Source organism: Cebus imitator, unplaced genomic scaffold (assembly GCF_001604975.1).
Source record: "Cebus imitator isolate Cc_AM_T3 unplaced genomic scaffold, Cebus_imitator-1.0 Scaffold179, whole genome shotgun sequence".
Lineage (NCBI taxonomy): Eukaryota > Metazoa > Chordata > Mammalia > Primates > Cebidae > Cebus > Cebus imitator.
In genome coordinates this window covers 1,355,444-1,379,533 of record NW_016107494.1, presented here as the reverse complement: position 1 = coordinate 1,379,533, position 24,090 = coordinate 1,355,444, and the positions used below count along the sequence as shown (strand labels likewise).

Sequence of the window (24,090 nt, the reverse complement as noted above, 5' to 3'; positions counted from 1 at the left end):
AAAAAAAAAAAAAAAAGAAAAAGAAATATTCTCAACACATAGGAATAATAAACATTGAAGAGGATGGATACCCTAAGCACCCCAACTTAATCCCTATGTATTGTATTCATCTACCAAAATATCACATGTATCTCATAAATGTATATAAATATTATGTATAAATTAAAAAACCACTTGATTAAAACAGAAGCACGGGTCACCGTAAAATAGTAACTCATTAAACCAGAGTGATAATCAAAAGATTTCAACAATAATATAGAAAGTTACATGAATGGAAAAATCTTAATCATTTTAAAGCTCAGTTTTTTAAGTAATTAAAAACCTAATAAAGGCAACATAAAATTTATTTTGATGAAATGTAAAATCTTTTTATTTTAAGCCAGCTACCAAAAGGGTAAAGTAATATCTTTTGCAGTGTAATTGTTTCTCCTTATAAAGTGTTCATTTAGATAATCTGGAAATTGGACCTAAGGAAAAGGACACTTGAATTTAATCAAACACAGAAAAAAACGTGTCTAACATTATAAGCGCAACAATTAGATATATCAAGAAAAGCAAAGAGTACAAAATCAAATTATATTGGAGAAAAATACCGCTTTTCTAGTCTTTCATGGTAAGTATTTTACTGTCAGGCAGTAACAACAAAGTTAGAACCAGAAGAAAAAAGTTGCTGGAGTGGACAACAAAGCAAAAAGGCCTTTTCAAGTTTCTCCATGGTATTAAAACTTAAGGTAGTGACGTATGCCTGCAAATCACGTGCAGTGAGATACAGCAAAAGTTGAACCACTAGGATATTGATCTGAGAAATATGGAAATGAAACTTTTATTTCAAGAAGTGAAATTATTATGTAAATGAATAGGAGAGCATTTTTAACCTCTAACTAGGGAAATTGAATAGATTTCCAGGAAAGAAATGGCAAAACCAGAAACTGTAGTTAAGAATAAGACTGTTAAAGACACATGATTTGTGCTTATAAATCAAACCTCTTGCAACTTTATGAAGAGCAAATACATATTTTAAGAAAATCTTGTAGTTTCAAATGCTGAGGATCAGATTCTGGTTGGGTATCAGTGCACCCTTAATACCAATGTTTACTTTTTAGAAAAACACATAATTTTTTTTTTCAATCTCACTCAACTCAATCACACACAAAACCTCTTTTCTAACACCCATCTTTTATAGCTCTTCTTTAACTTGTCTAGACCTTTTATAATGTTTTTAAAACCTCCAGCCTTAGTCTTATAATTTTTTTTTCTTTTGGGGAAACCAATCATTTTATCTTAGGACAGAAAATTATGTAAGATTTCTTCATACAGAATAACCTTTTAGAATTTATATTTTGATTAAAAACCTAGATATTATTAGTCTTTTTACAAAAGACTAACAAATCTTTTTTTTAAAAAAAGACTAATCTTTTTTATAAAAGGCAAATAAATCTTTTTATAAAAGTCTGATAACTTTATAAAATTTAAGATGCTAGAAGAAACTTATTTAACAATTTGTTTTAATTTTTTAACTTATTCTAGTATTACCCAGACATTTAATGAGTACCTAATATTTAACTTAACATAAGGTAATTTTTAAGATTTTAAGTTATATGAAAACTTCACAAACATTTATTTTATTAGTAATTATCCAACTTATTTATTAACAACTATATCTGGATTACTTATGAAAATGTAGATATTAGAGCTACTCATTTTAAGTTATTTTTTATTAACCAATTTGTAGCTAGTTAATATCAGATGTTTAAGTAAGAAACTTAGAGTTAAATGGATGTACACCTCATCGTTAACTCAGAAAATATATTTTTATTAAACTGTAATTAACTTTTAATTAAATATATTATTAACTAATAATAATCGAATTTTAATTTAATAATGTCTAAATGTAACCCTAACCCTATTAAATTATTAATTCAATATCAATTATTAAATTATTCTTATTTATAAAAAATTATACAATATTATTTTGTTTGACGCTGGGTTTATAGGTTTATGACTAACATATCTAGCAGGGGCAAATATAAAACTGACCAGTTAACTCAGGCAAAAATGTATGTTGACAATTTTGAAAACATTTCTAATTTTATTTTATTAACAACTTAAAAACAATTTATTTGAAGTTTATTTAAGTCATATGAACTAAATAAAACATTTGTGTAATTAAAATGTATTTTATATGCATGCCCATTTATCCTAAGAAAATTTTTAAAGAAATTTCTGGCCAATGACAGCACATTTTATCATTTAGACTTAATATATAATGTAATATATGTGCATATGTAGAAACACTTTTAAATGTATATCTATATAGAGAAAGAGATCGTACAGCTTAGGTTTTAGTCATAAAATAGCAAAACATATTAACTCATCAGTTGATTAAAAACATTTGAATCTAAATCTTTTTTTTCTTTGACAAAATGAGATAAGGCTAAACTGTAAGTTTTCTTTTCTTTTAGTTTGGCTTTGTCAAGAAGCAATTTTACAAAGGCTGTGAACCAAATTTTGGAGACAGACAGCTGAGTCAGTTACCAACATTCTGGATCAGACAAGGAATAGTTAACTTTGAGAATGTGACTCAGTTATGTGAGGAGGCCCCCAAAAGAGTTTAACAAGGTTCATATTGTATTTTCGTGGTCTCAACTACAGTTGCTATTCCTTTTAGTACAAGAAAGGTGTCTTTTACATGGGAATTTCACCATTTGCTTTTAAGAAACGGCATAAAAGTAAAAATGATTTTATTTTTTATTTTCTGACTTTCAAGTGTTCAAGTGTTTTTGTTTTGTTTTGGTTTGTTTTGTTTGAGGCAGTCTCCCTCTGTCACCAGGCTGGAGTGCAGTGGCGTAATCTCAGCTCACTGCAACCTCCGTCTCCTGGGTTCAAGTGATTCTTCTGCCTCAGCCTCCCAAGTAGCTGGGACTAAGGTGTGCACCACCATGCCCAGCTAATTTTTGCATTTTTAGTAGAGACAGGGTTTCACCATGTTGGCCCTAATGGTCTTGATTTCTTGACCTCGTGATCTGCCCACCTCGGCCTCTCAAAGTGCTGGGATTACAGGCGTGAGCCACCCCCCAGCCAGCTGTTTTTTTTTTTTTTTTTGAGACAGAGTCTCACTTTGTCACCCAGGCTGGAGTGCAGTGGCGTGATCTCAGCTCGCTTACCTCCTGGGTTCAAGTGGTTCTCCTGCCTCAGCCTCCCGGGTAGCTGGGACTACAGGCATGCACCACCATGCCTGGCTAATTTTTGTATTTTTAGTAGAGACGGGTTTCACCATGTTGGCCAGGATGGTCTCGATATCCTGATGTCATGATCTGGCTGCCTCGGCCTCCCAAAGTGCTGGGACTACAGGCGTGAGCCACTGCACCTGGCCTCAAGTGTTTCTGCTTACATACCCAGTATACCAGAATATTTGAGGAGCTTGGAAAAAAAGTTCAGCTTAGAGAAAGATAAAGAGGAGGAATTATAAGAGAAGGGGAAAGCCCTGGACAGGAAAACGTGTCAGCTAGCTTTAAGATAGTGTTTTGCAGTAAGGCACTCAATTAAGATATGAGGCTCATTTGGAGTACATAATTCTATAGTTGTGGTCTTTTAGTTTAGATTTAAGAATAGACTGTTGATCTCTGCAATATTTGAATATGTTACCAGCTGGAGTCCCAGAAAATATGTTGGCATGCCTTTAAACTTTGAGAATCCATTTGTAACTAAATTTATCTAGGTGATTTCGTTTAAATGCCAAATACATAAAAGCCAATTAAATGCAAGCACTGATTATGAAAAGGCCAAATAAACCCAAGAAGGAAGATCAGCTGCCTTCTCCAACTGAAGGAAAAAAGAAAAATGCTTTTGTCGAGCCTTCAACCTGAAAAGAGAAATCCTGTCACCCAGACCTCACAGCTGAGATCTGCCAGGAGGAAGATGGTCCTCTCTAACAGGAGATCTTCCAATAAGAGGCAGAAAGGCATCTCCAACAAAATCCATATAAAATAGAAGTCAACTAAAATTGGGAGTTGAGTCCAAGAGATTCACCAGGAAGAAATGAGGCAACCTGCAGAAGCAGTGCAGTCATGAGAGTCAATGAGCCCCTGTGTGAGTACGTCATGCCCTAGCGCTGTGGACCAGTGATTCTCCCAAACTGAATCAGCTTTGGAACACAGCTGGACACCAAGTAGGTCAAAATCAAAATAAAATATAGGGACAGATCTCTGCATTTAAAACGTTTTATTAGAGAGGTGAGAATTGTAATTTGGCATAAATGCAGGGACCGGGGGTCTTCAGTTTGTCTAAAGAACAAAACAAAGATTGGAGGTGTTATTAAAAAAAGAAAGTTATGTATTGTTTTGAAAGAAAGTTTACTGGCTCTAGTAAAGTTTTAAGGAGCTGGCAAGTTCTGATTGGTGTGTGACAGTGGTGGGTAAAACCAGTCTTGCAGTCACAGCAAGTTATTTTAACAACTGTTAGATAAAACTGGTTTTAGGCTACAACAGGCAGTTTTAGCAGCTAGGTTTGTAGAAAATTACATTTTTGAAGCAATGCTATGTGCCCTGAGTGCCTTTTTCCCCTGGTCTGTCTACTCTGTTTTAGTTGCATATGACAAGAATGACCCCATTTGTTTCATCGACTTTTGCAGATCAAAGAAAGTTTAATTTTCTTTTGGGTAAAGACAATTAGCAAATGTGGATGGTGTATGATCTACTCTTCACCTTCACTCTTAAAGCTCCACCCCATTTTGTTTTGGCAGATTTTAGTTCAGACTGAACTAAAATTTTAGTTCAGACTTTTCCCTGTGGTAACAATCTTGAATAAAATAGCCATTGTCTGTGTGATGTTGTTCAGTGCAATTCTTGCTCTGTCAGAAGGTACTTCATGTTTCCAGTTATATCTTTGTGGACTCCCAGTTTTACATTTTGTTCAATAGGTTATAATCTCCTATTCTGGTACTCAAATTGTTTCAAATTCAGACATGACAGTCCTGTCAAAAAGTGCCATGTCTATCCTTGATCTCCAAAATCATTTTCTGGCTTAAAGTTAAAAAAAAAACAAACTCAGCAGAATACCTGTAACCATTTTTGCCAGTGTTTGAAGTGAGTTTTATGTGTAGCCTGATTCATAAGAATAAATTAACCAGACAGATAACAAAACTTCAACTTTGTTTAATTAAAAAAAAACTTTGTTTGTTTCATCCTTAATAATCTTACTTTTTGTTGCCCTATTATCTAAGACATTAACTTAGTGTATTTTTTTCCTGCAAATCCATTTTCTTTCTGTGTAGCATCTAGCTGTTGCTGGATCATCATCACTGAGGTAGGCACATCCTTCACTCCCTTTCACGGCAAACCTGCAACAAAGGGATTAGCCATTATGTAGTCACGTGATTTCTTCCTTGCCCACTGACAGCTTTAAACAAAAATTCTACTTGTCTAAAGTGCTGAAAGGTGTGCTCTGGCACAGTTCTCTCTTGCTAGTGTTGAGATACCTATACTAGTTTGGATCAAAAGAGTTTCTTTTCCAAGAATTTGTATATGTTAAACTGGCATTAGGTTAGTTACATGTAATCGGTGGAGGTACCAGTTCACATAAACCAATGGTTTTCAATTAGGGGTGATTTTGCTTCCAAACCAAGAAACACTTGACAATATCTGGAGATGTTTTTTTATTGTCACAAGTGGAGGAAGAGGTTGAGTAGGGTGGATAGTTTCTGTCATTGAGTGGGTAGAAGCCAGGGATGCTGCCTACATCCTACAATACACAAAGAAAAGTACCCCTTTTCCATGACAAGAGAAGTATTCAGCACAAAATATCAGTAGTGTTTCTATTGAGAAACTCTAACATAAACTAAGTGTCTAAGTGACTGAGAGTGACCATTTAGGGTGTGTACACACATTTTCCAAATTATAACACTAAGGTATGAAGCCCAGGACGAATTGCGTAATAGTGAAATTGCAAATGAAATCAGATTAAAATGAACATCAAATTGAAATTGATCTGTAAAAGACATCAGAAAATAGGCAATAAAACGTTTAAAGAAGAGGCATATAATTGGACAAGATAGTTTATAATTAGACAAAAGTTTAAATTGGGGTGGAGGTAGTTGTGTATATGAATCTCAGGTCTTTATTTTCAAAATAGCCAACTAGGAGATTTGTTCCCTTGTATCTTAATTTCTAACCTTCATGGTTGATTCCTCAAGTAAATCTCAATATATACTCAATATCTCCTTCATCTTACTGAGACATACAAAAATATTGGGCTGTACGGAAATTTCGCTAAAGTATAAGTCCTAGAGAAGGCTGCACTATCTAAATTTAAGTGATTCCAGAAAGAAAGAAACTCACGATTTCTTAAGTTTAGCTCCATCTACCCATTGTCCTGTTCCATTGGCCATCTTCAGCCCAATCCAGTGATCAGAACTGCATTTGTACCGCCTAAGAAAATCCTTTAGAGACAAAATTAATTTCAAAATCATGCATGTCAATTTTTACTACAACCTATTGTGTACCTCTTGTTCTGCAGGTTGTGAAGTGCAAGGCAACAACTGCTCAACTCCTGGCTTCACTAGAAAAAAGCTATGGAATTTTTTTTTAAACTGCTTTATTTTTTCTCTGACCTTCGGTTTTCTGATTTGTGAAACGAATATATGAGATACATTTTCTTTAGATATGATTCCAAATTGATAAATGTTCAATTTGAATATCTATCCCTTCACAATTTTCAAACTGTAAGCTACTAGAAAGCCAAGGTTTGAAATTGAGTCCTTGCATAGCATTTCTAATTACCAGATATTTATTACACTTTTTGTCCACTTCCCAGTAAACAGTAGTAGCTTCATTTTAGTTTTATGTCTTACTTCAGTTTATCTCCACAAACTACATATGTAAACACACACACACACACACACACACACACACACAACCCTCATATATCCAGTTTCTTTAGAATCTAATTATCAAATTTTATTTTTCTGCTAAACATTTAAATTTCCAAATACATCATTCAGAAATAAATACAATGTTTCTTTTCCTGACATTTCTCCTGCTGATGCATTGTTTAACTTACTAATACCCTCGATCTTTTTCTTTAATCATAGAATTATATGCGAAAGTCCTTGAGGTACTCTGCTGCTAAATAGCTTGGAAACTATAAGCTTCACATTGTATCACTCTACTTTTCAATTGAAGATAAATATAAAGGAGTTAGGCCAAATCACAACACAATAGTCAAATCCCATCTACCCCAACAGTGACACCTGCAGCTTTTGGCATTTTAATACACCGTCTTCACAGCATTGCATAAACCAATTTGAAAAAAATTAATCGGTTGGGCTAAGTTTGGATTTACAAATAAACAGATTAATGAAAACACTGTCATACATTCAAAGGCCTTAATTTATAGTGAGGAAAATAATGTAAACATAATGTTAGAAAATATTCTACTAGATATGGAGAAGTTATGAGTGTAATGAATACAATGTGAAATTGGAATTTACAGAAAAAAAATATGAGTCTTCAAGGGAAACTTTGATACAGGATGTGCTCCAATAGAGGAGTAGAATATTCCACGTAAATGCAGATGCCCAAGGAAAAGAGGGTGATTCATAGCCTATACTCAGGAAAGAACTTCGGGAAAGGCTTCAGGAGAGATCTTGAGTGGTCTTGGTGACAGGGAACTGGGAGCTGTGTTTCCCGGGCCTGCTCTGTGAAAAATGTTAACATTATTTGTTCTGTAAAAGCTTGCCCCATTTTAGCCCTTTGTTAGAACTGAAATAATTCTAAATAGGTGGAAATAGATATAAAAGTATTTTGTAAGACAAACTTTATCTCATATTAGTTTGTAATTAAAATGTACATTTAAACTATTTTAAATAATCCATTAAAATCTTATATAAGTTTCTTCTCCACTCCACAGACGGCTTTACTTCATTCTGTTTGTCACTTAAATTTTGCCAATGTGTATATTACATAGCAGTAACCCGTGATCTTCAAAATATATTAGGATATTTTATGATCAGTGTTTTTTCTTCATCCAAACAATACAAGCATTCTTCCCTGATACATTTGAAGATTTCTCTTAACTTTAAAACAAATTATTTTTGTGTACTTCCGGTCTTTACATTCCATGACCCTCACTATTTAGTCAGTCTTCACTGACAATATTCCTACAGTGAATGTACTTATTTTAATATTGATTGTCTTTACCTTTCTTCATGTTTCCTTTTAGTAACATTCATTATTTTTCCATCTTGCTGCTTGTATAGCTTTCTTTTTTCCCCAAGAGGAACTGTAAGGAACAGTCAGAGGATTTCTCAGAATGTTCCTTTTCAAAAGTCTTGCAAAATTCAGCAGCAATACTATTGACTAAAGAAGCCCTATGATGTTAAGTTTGCACCTCGATTCTTGATTTACAGTATCTACTCCTAAGCCATCTAGCTTTCAACATTTTACTACCTTTTGTTTCTTGGAAAATAGTTGTGTTTCCTTGCACTGACCTGTAAACTGACCCTGCCTGATTCACATGCATTTGAACCAATCTTCAGGCAGATTGCATAAATAAACTTTGTTTACCACAAAGGCAACACACAACTGTCTTTTAACCATGTGGACTCTTGTGTTATCCTGCTTTTCACTGAAATACTTCTCAATAACAAATTATTTGCAAAAAATATTTTAAATCGAGCTATATTACCTCTTATATGTTTTTTTCATTCTTAAAGAGACTGAACAAAGGTAAGTAAAAATGTATGTTTACAATATAAGTGACTAGGGTAAAGAACAAATTTCACGCATGCAGAGGTGTGGTTTTATAATCCTGTTTTAAAGCTCTTGGAGAATCTGTTTACTCATAAAGATTTTGTCATGTAAATCAAAATTTATTCAACAAGGATTTGTTAGACTTTTCATTTGTACCTGATTTTGTGCAGTAATGATAAGGATAAAATTTCAGAGAAGACATGGTCACGCTCACTGAAAATGTATGCTCTGGGTGTAGGAGGAAACTTCTGATTTTCCTCTTTATTGCATTACTGGTGGAGAGTGTTTCAATGGAAGCTGCATGGGACCTCAGAGACAGGCAGCAAAACAAAATGGGGAAGTCGGGGCAAAGTTTCTCTCAGGAAGTAGAATGGAGAAGCCCCTCCTTCCTCAGACAATTTCCCTTTCTTGGCGGAGTACTGGCTCTTAAAAGGTTTCCAAACATTATCTTCTGTGTACACTCTTTAAAATACAAAGATAGTTACTAAGTCTACTACTTGATGTCAGTCTTATATTCTTCAAACAAAGTATCACTAGGCTTTTTACCTTTATGTCACATGGCATATCCTGAACATCTTCAATATTCTGCATAGGTAGGCATGAGTGAAAAGACTTCAAAATTTTAATGGTATTTGAATATTTCTTTTTTTTTTTTTTTTTTTTTTGAGACGGAGTTTCGCTCTTGTTGCCCAGGCTGTGCAATGGGGCGATCTCGGCTCACCGCAACCTCCGCCTCCTGGGTTCAGGCAATTCTCCTGCCTCAGCCTCCTGAGTAGCTGGGATTACAGGCACGCGCCACCATGCCCAGCTGATTTTTTTTGTATTTTTAGTAGAGACGGGGTTTCACTATGTTGACCAGGATGGTCTCGATCTCTTGACCTCGTGATCCACCCGCCTCGGCCTCCCAAAGTGCTGGGATTACAGGCTTGAGCCCGGCCGGTATTTGAATATTTCTAATGTTCCAACTCAAGATAATTCACAAAGAATGTATAATAAATTACTTACCATTTCTTCATTGTTGTCAATTTTAGTTAGGTAAGCATGTTGAGTGGAACAGTTATATTTACTTGAATTCCAATCTCCTTCTTCTTTAGAGAAATAATAGCATTTGTTTTGGAAACCAATCCAATCATATGGGCAAAATCTTTGAGAATCTGGAGTTGGTTTTACTGGAAATAAGACAAATACATATCTTAAGGACCATATAGAATAATATGTATTTTGAGATCACTGGACACAGGATTTTAATGTAAAAGATTATGGTCACTATGAAATTTGTATAACTATCACATGACAGGTTGAAAAAATTTTATGTCTTGTCATGTTAGGTCAAATGACAGCAGTTTAGGATATATCACGGCATTTAAATTTCTTTCAACTTCAGTGATATACAGGCCTTCCAGGAGCCACCAGAATTATTCTACTTGAGTAGGGTACCCTTTCCATTTCTGGATAAATGAAATAAAATGAAATTCTAGCATTATCTAAGAGTAATCCAAATAATAATTTGTATTAATCAGTAATGAATCTAGATACATGATTTAATCTACAAAGAAGTAAGAAAAATAATAAAACAAAATACAAAGTAAGTTGAATTGTTTGTTATCAGCTAGGTATCACCATCACTGTATAGCCTTGTGCAAGCCAATGAATGGAACTTGCATGAGATTTGGAAGTAAAGAAGAAGATATAATTTCTGTAGACCATGAGCATGGGAACTTCACAGGTCTTTCCATGTGTTCCCCTATTGCAGTCTTGTTAGCTTCTTAGGCTTTCTTCCAAATGCGTTAGTGCATTATGCCATATTATTAGTCATCATTTCTCTTTCAGCTACACAGCCCCAGTCTTCAGTTATGCATCAGTCCCAGATCTCCCCACATTCATGTTATCCCTAATTTCTATATTAAAGCCTTATTGTCATAATATGTGTTTGTTTTTTGGAACACACCCAGACTGAGTCAGTTTTTGGTACCAAACATAATTCTAAGGAAACAGACCTTGAGGATGATATATGGTGTTAGTTTTTCCATATTCACTCTAAAGCCATTGATCCAACTACCAGTTAGAAATAGGATGCTGATTTGGTTTAAAGCCTATTTTACAAAAAAGAAAAAAAGAACCAGGATGCTGATGACAGTGGAGCACAGTGGCAAAATAATTAGTTGAATTATTACCTATAGTCATCTGGGGCCAAGGGTCTACAGAAGATAAAATTTTATATGCATACACAGTGTGTGTGTGTGTGTGTGTATATATATATATATATATATATACACACATGTATGTGTACAGATAAGTGTGTATATATCTATATACACACATGTGCATATATATCTCTCTCATATACTGTCTAATAAAAATTAGTGTTTGTATTACTCTTACATAATGCTAGGATTTCATTTTATTTCATTTACCTAGAAATGGTAAAGGTGACCTACACAAGTAGAATAATTCTGGTGGCTCCAGGAAGGCCTATACATCACTGAAGTTGAAGTTGAAAGGAATATAAATGCCCTAATAAATCCTCAACTACTATCATTTGACCTAACATGACAAGACATAAATTTTTTTTCAACCTATCATATGATAGATATACAAATTTTGCATTGACCATAATCTTTTACATTAAGATCCTGTCTGTCTTCCATGGTCTCAAAACACTGTAGCATCCAGACTTATGGGATACAACTAAACTTGTGAGATACAGCAACTCTCTTAAAGCTTACAGGAAAATTTATTGGCTTAAATTTATGTTTTTGAAATGATGAAGACTTTTTGAAATGATAATTATTCTATCTTACAAAGTTAATAATAGTGATAAAACCAAAGTAGAGAGACACAATTTAAAAAACAAAAAGAACAGAAATCAATTGAATAAAAAGTTAATGCCAAACAGAAAAAAATTTTAGTCATAAGATGACTTTTGTTGAATACTCTAAAATAAGATTGATCACTAGAAAAACTAATTTAAAACGATTTAAAAGTGAGAGTAAAAACACAAATTAGCAACACAAAGAATGAAAATGTAGAGAAATTTCTAGAACACAATTTAACATAACTGACAAGATAAAAGTAGTATGTCTAAACAATACTATATTTTATTAAAAATTAAATCTTTAATTAAAAAAATTACACTGAAAGAAATCTCCCAGTCCATATGGCTTCTGTAGAAATATTTCTAATCATTTAGGAAAGGCATAACACCAACGTTATACACACTCTTTCAGAAAATAGGAAAGGAGGGGATACTTTCCAACCAAATTTAAGAAGCCATTATAATCACATCAATACCTGACAATAGTATTAAAAGAAAGAGAAATTATAAGTCAATCTCTTATGAATATATGTGCATGTATCTTAAACAAAATACAATTCAGTTAATTGAAAAATATTAAAAGGTTAATTGATTGTGATCAAGTTGAATCTATCACAGAAATTGAAGATTATCTTAATATAAAATCTGTGTAGTTCAACCTATTAGCAGAAAAAAGAGATGAAGTATCACAATAGATCAAGATAAAGCATTTGATATTTAAATTAAAGAGAAGTAAAGAGAATATCTTTAATCTGGGAAATATTAAAAATGTTTTCATTGATATTAAGAGTGAGACAAACATGTAAGCTGTCACTACTTATGCTCAACCTTGTACTGGAAGCTATAGCCAGTAAAATAAGGGAATACAATGAAAAAAAAGGCCTAAGGATTCCAACAGAATAAGTAAAACAATTATTATTGGGAGAGAATCTAAATTTTTACATAGAACCTGCAAAAGAAACTGAAGACAATTTATGAAAATGAATAGTTAACTATAGCAAATTTGCTATATGAGGCTCACATAGATATATATTAATACATATAGACAATTTTTATATGCCAGCAACAGACTGAATAGGAAAATAGAGTTAATAAAAATACTTCTATGCTACTTACAATTGCATTATAGAGCACTGAGTCTTTTAAAAATAAATGCTGAAAATGACATGTGTGAAATCTATTCTGAAAGCTATAAAAAATTGCTGGCAGAAATTATGGAACACCAAATGAATATTTTAAATGTATGATTCAATATTAAGATAATGATTCCATGAAAATTGACTATGGTATATTGAAATCTCAATCAAAATTACAGATAATTTATATGGCAGCATAAAAGATCTAAAATGCTCCAGGCAAACTTGAAGAAAAAAATAAAACTTTTAAAAGATTTAAACAACCAGACATCAAGACTTATTATAAACCTGCTGTATTAAGATAGAATGATACAGATACAAAGATAGATAAAATCGAGTAGCTTATTATAATAAAACTTTAGCAAAAATGATCTTCAGCTACACAGTTGATTGATGACAAAGACCAACTGTGGTGAAGCTGGGAAAGTATGGCCTTGTTAATAAGTTGTTTCAGGTTGAAAGATTACCTAAATGGGAAAAAATGCATGCTAATATCTATCTCATAGTATTTACAAAATTCAACTTTAAGAGGACTATATTTTGGAAAGTGAAAGGAAAGTAGAAACCCTACAAAAATATTTTTATGTCTTTGAAGTGAAGTGAATTTCTTAGAATGAAAAACATAGATACAGTGACGATAGACAAGGACACAATTACACTACTTTAAAACTCAGAAGCTCTGTTGATTAAAAGGCACGATAAAGAGAGTAAACTTAAGCTTCATAGTTAAAAAAGATATTGGCAATACCTCTAAACTACAGTCTCATCTAGAATATTAAAGAATTCTTATACTCTTATGAACCAAGCAGAAAAAGACAGCTAACACACTAAAATATGGGCAAAGTATTTAAACATTCCCATAAAAAATATTACACCTAAATCAACAGTAATTATGAAGGTACTGAACAGTATTGATCATCAGAAAACTGTCAAAGCCAAAATTGGGTAACATGCACTTATCAGAATGGCAAAAATTCATAAAACCAACAATAAAGTAATAACGTGGCATGGAGCTATTGGTGTTGTCATACACCTCTGCTGAGATTACTATTTATGGTAAATCATATTTGGGTTAATCTATGAATATTCTGTGCTTAATAATTCTTCTTATAAGTAAATATCATGTTATATCCAGTATTCATTAAAAGACAAAAAATATAAAATATATAATATGCAGTTGTTCAAAACCACCCAAATTGCAATAGTCAAAATGTGGCACAATCCAAATGTTGATCAAAAGTGAAAAGATAGATATGGTCATATATAAAAGACATATAGGGTGGTATGTACATAACAGTGGATGCACTGTAGTAAACACCTGCTAAAACAGCCTTGGACCAACAGCTTATCTTCTGCTTTTGTACAACAACTAGCTAAAAATAATTTTTTTTAGTTTAGATTATTTATTTATTTATTTTTATTATACTTTAAGTTCTGGGGTATAGGTGCAGATCCTGCAGGATTGCTACATAGGTATACACATGCCATGGTAGTTTGCTGCCTCCATCTGCCTGTCACCTACATTAGGTATTTCTCTTAATGTTATCCCTCCCTAATCTCCCCACCCTCTGCTATTTCTCCCCTAGCCCCCAACCTCCCAACAGACCCCAGTGTGTGACGCTCCCCTCCCTGTGTCCATGTGTTCTCATTGTTCAACACCACTTATGAGTGAGAACATGTAGTGTTTGGTTTTCTGTTCTTGTGTCAGTTTGCTGAGAATGATGGATTCCAGATTCATCCGTGTCCATGCAAAGGACGTGAACTCATGCTTTTTTATGGCTGCATAGTACTCCATGGTGTATATGTGCCACATTTTCTTTATCCAGTCTATCCTTGATGGACACTTGGGTTGGTTCCAAGTCTTTGCTATTGTAAACAGTGCCACAACAAACATACCTGTGCATTTGTCTTCGTAATAGAACAATTTATAGTCCTTCGGTTATATATCCAATAATGGGATTGCTGGGTCAAATGGAATTTCTATGTCTAGATCCTTGAGGAATTGCCACACTGTCTTCCACAATGGTTGAACTAATTTACACTCCCACCAACAGTGTAAAAGTGTTCCTATTTCTCCACAGCCTCTCCAGCATCTGTTGTCTCCAGATGTTTTAATGATCAACATTCTAACTGGCATGAGATGGTATCTCAATGTGGTTTTGATTTGCATTTCTCTAATGATCATTGATGATGAGCATTTTTTCATATGTTTGTTGGCCACATAAATGTCTTTTTAAAAGTGCCTGTTCATATCCTTTGCCCACTTTTTGATGGGGTTGTTTGTTTTTTTCTTGTAAATTTGTATTAATTCTTTGTAGATTCTGGATATTAGCCCTTTGTCAGATGGGTAGCTTGCAAAAAATTTTTTCCCATTCTATTGGTTGCCAGTTTACTCTAATAATTGTTTCTTTTGCTGTGCAGAAGCTCTTAAGTTTAATTGGATCCCATTTGTATATTTTGGCTTTTGTTGTCATTGCTTTTGGTGTTTTAGTTCTGAAGTCCTTGCCTATGCCTAAGACCTGAATGGTACTGCTTACGTTTTCTTTTAGAGTTTCTATGGTGTTAGGCTTTATGTTTAAATCTTTAATCCATCTGGAGTTAATTTTTGTATAAGGTGTAAGGAATGGGTCCAGTTTCAGCTTTCTGCACATGGTTAGCCAGTTTTCCCAACACCATTTGTTAAACAGGGAATCCTTTCCCTATTGCTTGTTTTTGACTGGTTTGTCAAAGATCAGATGGTTGTAGGTGTGTGGCGTTGTCTCTGAGGCCTCTGTTCTGTTCCATTGGTCTATATCTCTGTTTTGGTACTAGTGCCATGCTGTTTGATTACTATAGCCTTCTAGTATTGTTTGAAGTCAGGTAGTGTGATGCCTCCAGCTTTGTTCTTTTTGCTTAGGATTGTCTTGGCAATGTGGGCACATTTATGGCTGCATATGAAGTTTAAGATTTTTTTTTCAGTTCTGTAAAGAAGGTCAATAGTAGCTTGATGGGGATAGCATTGAATCTATAAATTATTTTGGGCAGTATGGACATTTTCATGATATTGAGAACTACAAAGCACTGCTCAAGGAAATAAGAGAGTACACAAACAGATGAAAAAACATTCCATGAGCATGGAAGAAGAGGTCCTTCACATCCTTTGCTAGTTGTATTCCTAGGTATTTTATTCTCTTTGTAGCAATTGTGGTGAATGGGAATTCACTCATGATTTGGCTCTCTGTCTGTTAATGGTGTATAGGAATGTGTGTGATTTTTGCACATTGATTTTGTATCCTGAGACTTTGCTGAAGTTACTTATCAGTTTAAGGGGATTTTGGGCTGAGATGTTGAGGTCTTCTAGATATACAATCATGTCATCTGCAAATAGAGACGATCTGACTTCCTCTTTTCCTAATTGAAAACACTTTATTTCTTTTTCTTGCCTGATTGCTCTGGCTAGAACTTCCAATACTACACTGAATAGGAATGGTAAGAGAGGACACCCTTGTCTAGTGCCAGTTTTCAAAGGGAATACTCCCAGTTTTTGCCCATTCAGTATGATATTGGCTGTGGGTTTGTCATAGATAGCTTTTATTATTTTGAGATACATTCCATCGATACCTAGTTTATTGAGAGTTTTTAGCATAAAGGGCTGTTGAATTTTGTCGAAGGCCTTCTCTGCATCTATTGATATAATCATGTGGTTTTTGTCTTTGGTTCTGTATGTGATGGATTACGTTTATAGATTTGTGTATGTTGAACCAGCCTTGTATCCCGGAGTGAAGCCTACTTGTTGGTGATGGAGAAGCTTTTTGATGTGCTGTTACAATCAGTTTGCGATTTTATTGAAGATTTTTGTATCTATGTTCATCATGGATATTGGCCTGAAATTTTTAGTTGAGTCTCTGCCAGGTTTTGGTATCAGAATGGTGTTGGTCTCATGAAATGAGTTAGAGAGGATTCCCTCCTTTTGTACTGTTTGGAATAGTTTCAGAAAAAATGGTAGCAGCTCCTCATTGTATGTCTGGTAGAATTTGGCTGTGAACCCATCTGGACTTGGACTTTTTTTTAGTTGGTAGGCTGTTAATCACTGCTCAGTTTTGGACCTTGTTTTTGGTCTATTCAGAATTCAACTTTTTCCTGGCTTTGTCTTGGGAGGGTGTAAGTGTACAGGAATTTATCCATTTCTTCTAGATTCACTGGTTTATGTGCATAGAGTTGTTTGTAGTCATCTCTGATGGTAGTTTGCATTTCTGTAGAATCAGTGGTTGTATCCCCTTTATCATGCATCTATTTGATTTTTCTCTCTTTTATGTTTTATTAATGTGGCTAGTGGTCTATCTATTTTGTTGATCTTTTTTTAAAAACCAGCTCCTTGATTTACTGATTTTTGAAGGGTCTTTTGTGTCTCTGTCTCCTTCAGTTCTGCTCCAATCTTAGTTATTTCTTGTCTTCTGCTAGCTTTTGTATTTGTTTGATCTTTTTCCTTTAGTTCTTTTAATTTTGATGATAGAGTGTTGATTTTAGACCTTTCTTCACGTCTCCTGTGGGCATTTAGTGCTGTAAATTTCCCTCTAGACACTGCTTTAAATGCGTCCCAGAGATTCTGGCATGTTGTGTCTTTGTTCTCATTGGTTTTGAAGAACATCTTTATTTCTGCCTTCATTTCATTATTTATCCAGTAGTCATTCAGGAGTGAGTTGTTCAGTTTCCATGTCGTTGTGTGGTTTTGAATGTGTTTCTTAATCCTGAGTTCTAACTGATTGCACTGTGGTCTGAGAGACTGGTAGTTATGATTTCTGTTCTTTTGCATTTCCTGAGGAGTGATTTACTTCCAAGTATGCAGTCAATTTTAGAGTAAGTAAGATGTGGTGCTGAGAAGAATGTATGTTCTTTGGGTTTGGGGTGGAGAGTTCTGTATATATCTATTAGGCCTGCTTGGTCTGGATCTGAGTTCAAGTCCTGGATATCCTTGCTAATTTTCTGTCTCATTGATCTGTCTAATATTGACAGTGGAGTGTTAAAGTCTCCCACTATGATTGTATGAGAGTCTATGTCTCTTTGTGGGCCATTAAGAACTCGCTTTATGTATCTGGATGCTCCTATATTGGGTGCATAGATGTTTAGGACAGTTAGCTCTTCTTGTTGCATTGATGTTTTTACCATTATGTAATGCCCTTCTTTGTCTCATTTGATTTTTGTTGGTTTAAGGTCTGTTTTATCAGAGACTAGGATTGCAACCCCTGCTTTTTTTTTTGCTCTCCATTTGCTTGGTAAATCTTCTTCCATCCCTTTATTTTGAGTCTATGTGTGTCTTTGCATGTGAGATGGGTCTCCTGAATACAGCACACTGATGGATCTTGACTTTTTAATCCAATTTGCCAGTCTGTGTCTTTGATTGGGGCATTTAGTCTGTTTACATTTAAGGTTAATATTGTTATGTGTGAATTTGATCCTGCCATTTTGATACTAGCTGGTTGTTTTGCTCATTATTTGATGCAGTTTCTTTATTGTATTGATGGTCTTTCCCATTTGGTACATTTCTGCAGTGGCTGGTACTGATTGTTCCTTTCCATGTTTAATGCTTCCTTCAAGGGGAAGGAAGGCAGGTTTGATGGTGACAAAATCTCTCAGCAGTTGCTTGTCTTAAAGGATTTTATTTCTCCTTTGCTTATGGAGGTTAGTTTGGCTGGATATAAAATTCTGAGTTGAAAGTTCTTTCCTTGAAGGATGTTGAATATTGGCCCCCACTCTCTTTTGGCTTGTAGGGTTTCTGCCAAGAGATCCACTGTTAGTCTGATGGGCTTCCCTTTGCAGGTAACCCCACCTTTCTCTCTGGCTGCCATTAGCATTTTTTCCTTCATTTCCACCCTGGTGAATCTGACAATTAAGTGCCTTGGGGTTGCTCTTCTTGAGGAATATCTTTGTGGTGTTCTCTGTATTTCCTGGATTTGAATTTTGGCCTGACTTGCTAACTTGGTGAAGTTCTCCTGGATAATATCCTGAAGAGTGTTTTCCAGCTTGGATTCATCCTCCCCATCACATTCAGGTACACTGATCCAACGTAGATTAGGTCTTTTCACATAATCCCATATTTCTTGGGGGCTTTGTTCATTTCTTTTCACCCTTTTCTCTAATCTTGCCTTCGTGTTTTATTTCATTTAGTTGATCTTCAATCTTTGCCACCCTTTCTTCTGTTTAATTGATTCAGCTATTGAAACTTGTGTATGCTTTGCAAAGTTCTCGTGCTGTGTTTTTCAGCTCCATCAAGTTGTTTATGTTCTTCTATAAGCTGGTTATTCTAGTTGGCATGTCGTCATGTAATTAATAAAATGTATTCATTGGTACCAATTAAATGTTATCATGAATAATGGGAAAAGAATGAGATACTGAGAAAAGATCGTAACTGAGACAGAAAGGAATAGGATCACACATAGAATATCCTGAAAAACAAAATAAAGAATGTAACTTACCTATTAGTACCGTAATAGCATTAGATATTATTATAAAAATAGCACCCACTATGAAACACTTTTTATGTCTGTTCATAACACCTGAAAAATAAAAATAAAGACATTTAGGATATTTCTGGCTCCAAAATGATGGCACAAAAGCAAGTTGGCTTTAATGAAAGCCAACTTTCAGAAAACAACAACAACAACAACAAATTAGTGCTGTGATTGTCACAAACAATATCCCAGAATTCAAATATGAGAAAGAGACAGTTCCTGGAGCCACAGAGAAGTGAAAAGACAAACAAACAAAAAACTCTGTACTGATAATAAGAGAATTAGACTTCCATATCCATGATGTCCCTCCTTGCAATCTTCCCAGTATCCAAGTGCATGGCAACATCATTTCTATACTGAAAAATGTGAGATCAAAATGGATAACCAGCTTCCCCACAAGCTGGACTTCCCTGGCAGGAAACTTGCCCCTGCCCTAACCCTTGAGAAACATCAGGCATGCCTGAAGAGAGATATACCTCTGAGGACAAGCAGAGACAAAGTGATGAGGAAGAACTACCATCCCCAGTACCAGAAACTCTGCTGTTACCTGGACAAAGAAGATGTCAGCTTAGAGGGGCTGCCAAGCAACATTATGCTATAGGAAGTTCATTCCACAAGTTCTGTGGGCTGGAATCCTAGTCAGTCTTCCAACACTACTGGCATACCCCTTTGGAACCTCACCCATTTGGTATGGGTGGCACTCTGATTGTTTACTAGGATCAAGGCAAACATGGGTTAAGGTACCATGTAGTCATAAAAAGGAGGCAGAAACATAGTCCCCCACCCCCCTAAAAAATCAACAGGTAAATTACAAGGAACATTTAAATAAATATATTCGATATAAACCAAAACAAGCCGTATAAAATCCTTCAACACAAAAACATAGATGCATACCCATAAGAAATAACAGCAAACAGGGAACTGTGATATCCTCAAATGGAGAAAGTTGGAACCAGAGACAGACGCCAATGAGATGGCAATATTTGAGCACTTGTACCAAGCATTCAAAACAGTAGTTTTAAGAAAACTCAGTGGTCTCTAAAATAACACACAAAAATTCAGAAATTTATCAGAGAAATTTAACAAAGGGATTGAAATACTTTTTGAATATCAAAAAAATACTGGAACTGAAACATACATTTGCTTAACTGAAAATTTTATTAGAGTCTCTCAACAGGAGAATGGATCAAGCAGAAGAAATAATCAATGAGCATGTAGATGGGCTTTTGAAAATACACAAGAAAAGGAAAAAGAATAATAAAGAGGAATGAAGAATGCCTACTTGTTATAAAAAAAATTGCTGCAGAAGACCACAACTAAGAATTATTGGTGTTCAAGAGAGAGTCCAGCCAGAGCAAGGGGTAGATAGCCTATTCAAAGGAATAATAATAGAAAGTATTCCAAATCTTGACAAAGAGATATTCAGGTAGATAAAGGTCAGAGAACACCAAACAGATTTCAACCCAAACAAGACTACCCTAGGCATATAATAAATAATCCAACTCTCAAATGTCAAGGACAAAGAGAGGATCCTAAAATCAGCAAGAGAGGAGAAGCGAATAACTCCTAAAGGAGCTCCAATTTATCTGACAACAGACTTCTCAGTGGAAACCATACAGGCCAGGAGGAACAGAGATGATGTTTTCTTTTCTTTTTTATTTTATTTTATTTTAAAAAAAAAAAAAACGAATGAAGGAGAGAAAGACAGAGGAAGAGGAAGAGGGAGAGAGAATGGAAGTATTGCTTTATTGCCCAGGCTAGAATGCAGTCTAAAAATGGGTACTGAAAACCTCTTTTCTACAATAATTGTGCTTAATAATGGAGACAGGAAAAAATGAGGGAAGAAAATAACAAAGAAGCAGCCAACCAATATTTCATTTAAACCTGTAAGTAGGTGTGATGTGGTGCTAATAAGAGTGTATATTTTGTGTATTTAAAGTGGAGAGGTCTATAAATGTTTATTAAGTTTACTTGTTCCGGATCTGAGTTCAAGTCCTGAATATCCTTGTTAATTTTCTGTCTCGTTGATCTGTCTAATATTGATGTTGAAGTGTCCCACTATTATTGTGTGGGAGTCTAAGTCTCTTTATAAGTCTTATGTATCTGGGTGTTCCTGTATTGGGTGCGTATATATTTAGGATCGTTAGCTCTTCTTGTTGCATTGATCTTTTTACCGTTATGCAATGTCCTTCTTTGTCTCTTTTGATCTTTGTTGCTTTAAAGTCTATTTTATCAGAGGCGAGAATTGCAATTCCTGCTTTTTATTTATTTATTTATTTATTTATTTTTGCTCTCCATTTGGTTGGTAAATCTTTCTCCATCCCTTTGTTTTGAGTCTTTGTGTATCCTTGCATGTGAGATGGGTCTGGATGCAGCATACTGATGGGTTTTGGCTGTGTCTTTTGATTGGGGGATTTAATCAATTTAAATTTAGGATTAATAATAATATATATGAGTTTAATACTGCCATTTGATGTTAGCTGGCTGTTTTTCCCATTAGTTGTTGTAAATTCTTTATTATGTTGATGCTCTTTATTTTTTGGTATATTTTTGGAAAGGCTGATACTGGTTGTTCCTTTCTATGTGTGGTGGTTCTTTCAGAAGCTCTTGTAAAGCAGACCTGGTGGTGATGAAATCTCTGAGTACTTGCTTGTTCACAAAAGATTTTATTTTTCCTTTGCTTATGAAGCTTAGTTTGGCAGGATATGAAATTCTGGGTTGAAAGTTCTTTTTTTTAAGGATGTTGAATATTGGCCCCCACTCTCTTCTGGCTTGTAGGGTTTCTGCTGAGAGATCTGCTGTGAGTCTGATAGGCTTCCCTTTGTGGGTGACCTGACCTTTCTCTCTGGCTGCCCTTAGTATTTTCTCCTTCATTTCAACCCTGGTGAATCTGATGATTATGTGCATTGAAGTTGGTCTTCTTGAGGAATATCTTTGTGGTGTTCTCTGTACTACCTGGAGTTGACTATTATCCTGCCTTGCTAGGTTGGGAAAGTTTTCCTGAATAATATTCTGAAGCATATTTTCCAGCTTGGATTCATTCTCTTCGTCACATTCAGGTACACCTATCAAGCGTAGATTAGGTCTTTTCACATAGTCCCATATTTCTTGAAGACTTTGCTCATTCCTTTTTATCCTTTTTTCCCTAATCTTTTCTTCTTGTTTTATTATTTCATTAAATTGGTCTTCGACCTCTGATATCCTTTCTTCTGCTTGATCAATTCGGGTGTTAAAACTTGTGCATACTTCGCGAAGCTCTTGTGTTGTTTTTCAGCTTTATTAATTCACTTATATTCCTCTCTAAATTGTCTATTCTCGTTAGCATTTCGTCAAACCTTTTTTCAGAGTTCTTGGTTTCTTTGCATTGGGTTAGAACAAGTTCTTTTAACTCACAGAAGTTTCTTATCACCCACCTTTTGAAGCCTACTTCTGTTAATGGAACACACTCGTTCTCCATCAGGCCTTGTCCCGTTGCTGATGAGGAACTGTGATCCCCTGTAGAGGGACAGGCGTTCTGATTTTGGGTATTCTCAGCTTTTTTAGGTTGGTTTCTTCCCTTCTTTATAAATTTATCCATCTGTCATCTTTGTAATTACCGACTTTCCAACTAGGTTTCTGAGTGGACGTCCAACTTGTTGATTCCCAGTGCTGGAATCTGAGCAACCCACTGTGCTGGCTAAAACAGTGGTGTTAAGATTGATGGTGCTTTTCTGACTCTGCACCAAGAACCGCCAGGCCCAGGCACCGGCAAAACCGCTACGCTGGCCACAAGAGTCGCGCTGGTGACCCAAGGGGCTCCTCCACTGGGAATCTCCTGGTCTGTGAGCAACAAAAATTCACCTGAAAGTGTGGCGTCCTTTCGTTCTTTGTGCTTTCACTGGGAGCTACAATCCCGAGCTGCTAGTGATCAGCCATCTTGGATCTCTCTCCCTGATGTTTTCCTAAGTGCTGAAAAAAACAAAAATCTGCCATCTAAGAACACTGTATCCTACAAAGCTATCCTTCAAATATGAAGAAGAGATAGTCTTTCCCAGACAAGTCAAAACTGAGAGTATTCACCACCAGTCGTATCTTACAAGAAATACTAAAGAAAGTTTTTCAATGTGAAAGAAAAAAAATACGCAAAAAGAAAACAGCTGAATATATATAGAATACACTGATAAAATTACATGTATGGACAAACCCAGAATACTCTAATACTATGATTGTGATGCACAATCCACTGACATCTGTAGTATGAAGATCAGAAGACAAATCTATCAAAGACAATAATAACTGCAGAAACTTGTTAAGAGGTAAGGAATAAAAATATGCAAGCTGAGACAACTAAATTAAAAAATGCGTGAGGGTGGAGTAAAAGTATTTGTTACCTTGTTTCTATTCTTTTATGATATAAGTTGTTATCTCGTTAAAATAACTTGTTATATCTATGTTTTCATAAGCCTCATAGTAATCACAACACAAAACCTATGATAGAATCACTAAAAATAAAAAGCATCTAATTGATATATACTACCAGAGAAAATTATATGACCACAAAGAATGACCACAAGAAAAGAAAACAGAGATAAATTTTAAAACAACCATAAAACAACCAACAAAATAGCCATAATGAATCCTTGCTTAATAACACTGAGTTTAAATGAAGTCAACTCTCCAATTAAAAGGCAAAAAATGCAGGCCAGGTGCAGTGGCTCATAGCCGTAATCCTAGAACTTTGGGAGGCCAAGGCAGACAGATCACATGAGGTCAAGAGCTCAAGACCAGCCTGGCCAACACAGCAAAACCCCGTTTCTACTAAAAAAGTGTGATGGTGGATGCCTGTAATCCTGGCTACACAGGAGGCTGAGACAGGAGAATCGCTTGAATCAAAAAGGTGGAGGTTGCAGTGAGCCAAAATCATG

The 24,090-nt window shown here is 35.0% G+C and overlaps 1 protein-coding gene across 6 annotated transcripts in view; it reads right to left on the bottom strand.

Moving 5' to 3' along the window:
• Positions 1–5,066: 5,066 nt before the first annotated feature.
• The window catches only part of CLEC2B (C-type lectin domain family 2 member B), a 30,011-nt gene continuing 10,987 nt past the window's right edge, over positions 5,067–24,090 (bottom strand). For 3 of the 6 annotated variants that reach the window (XM_017545386.2, XM_017545385.2, XM_017545387.2), the window contains 4 exons: positions 19,151–19,231; positions 9,753–9,916; positions 6,336–6,436; positions 5,067–5,338 (listed from right to left, as the gene is read on the bottom strand). In XM_017545386.2, the coding sequence (XP_017400875.1) occupies positions 5,230–5,338; positions 6,336–6,436; positions 9,753–9,916; positions 19,151–19,231 (455 nt within the window). In that variant the 3' untranslated portion in view covers positions 5,067–5,229. Of the gene's footprint in view, positions 5,339–6,335; positions 6,437–9,752; positions 9,917–19,150; positions 19,232–20,080; positions 20,225–24,090 lie in introns of all 6 variants that reach the window. The other 3 variants (XM_017545389.2, XM_017545388.2, XM_037744571.1) reach the window with 2 other exon arrangements.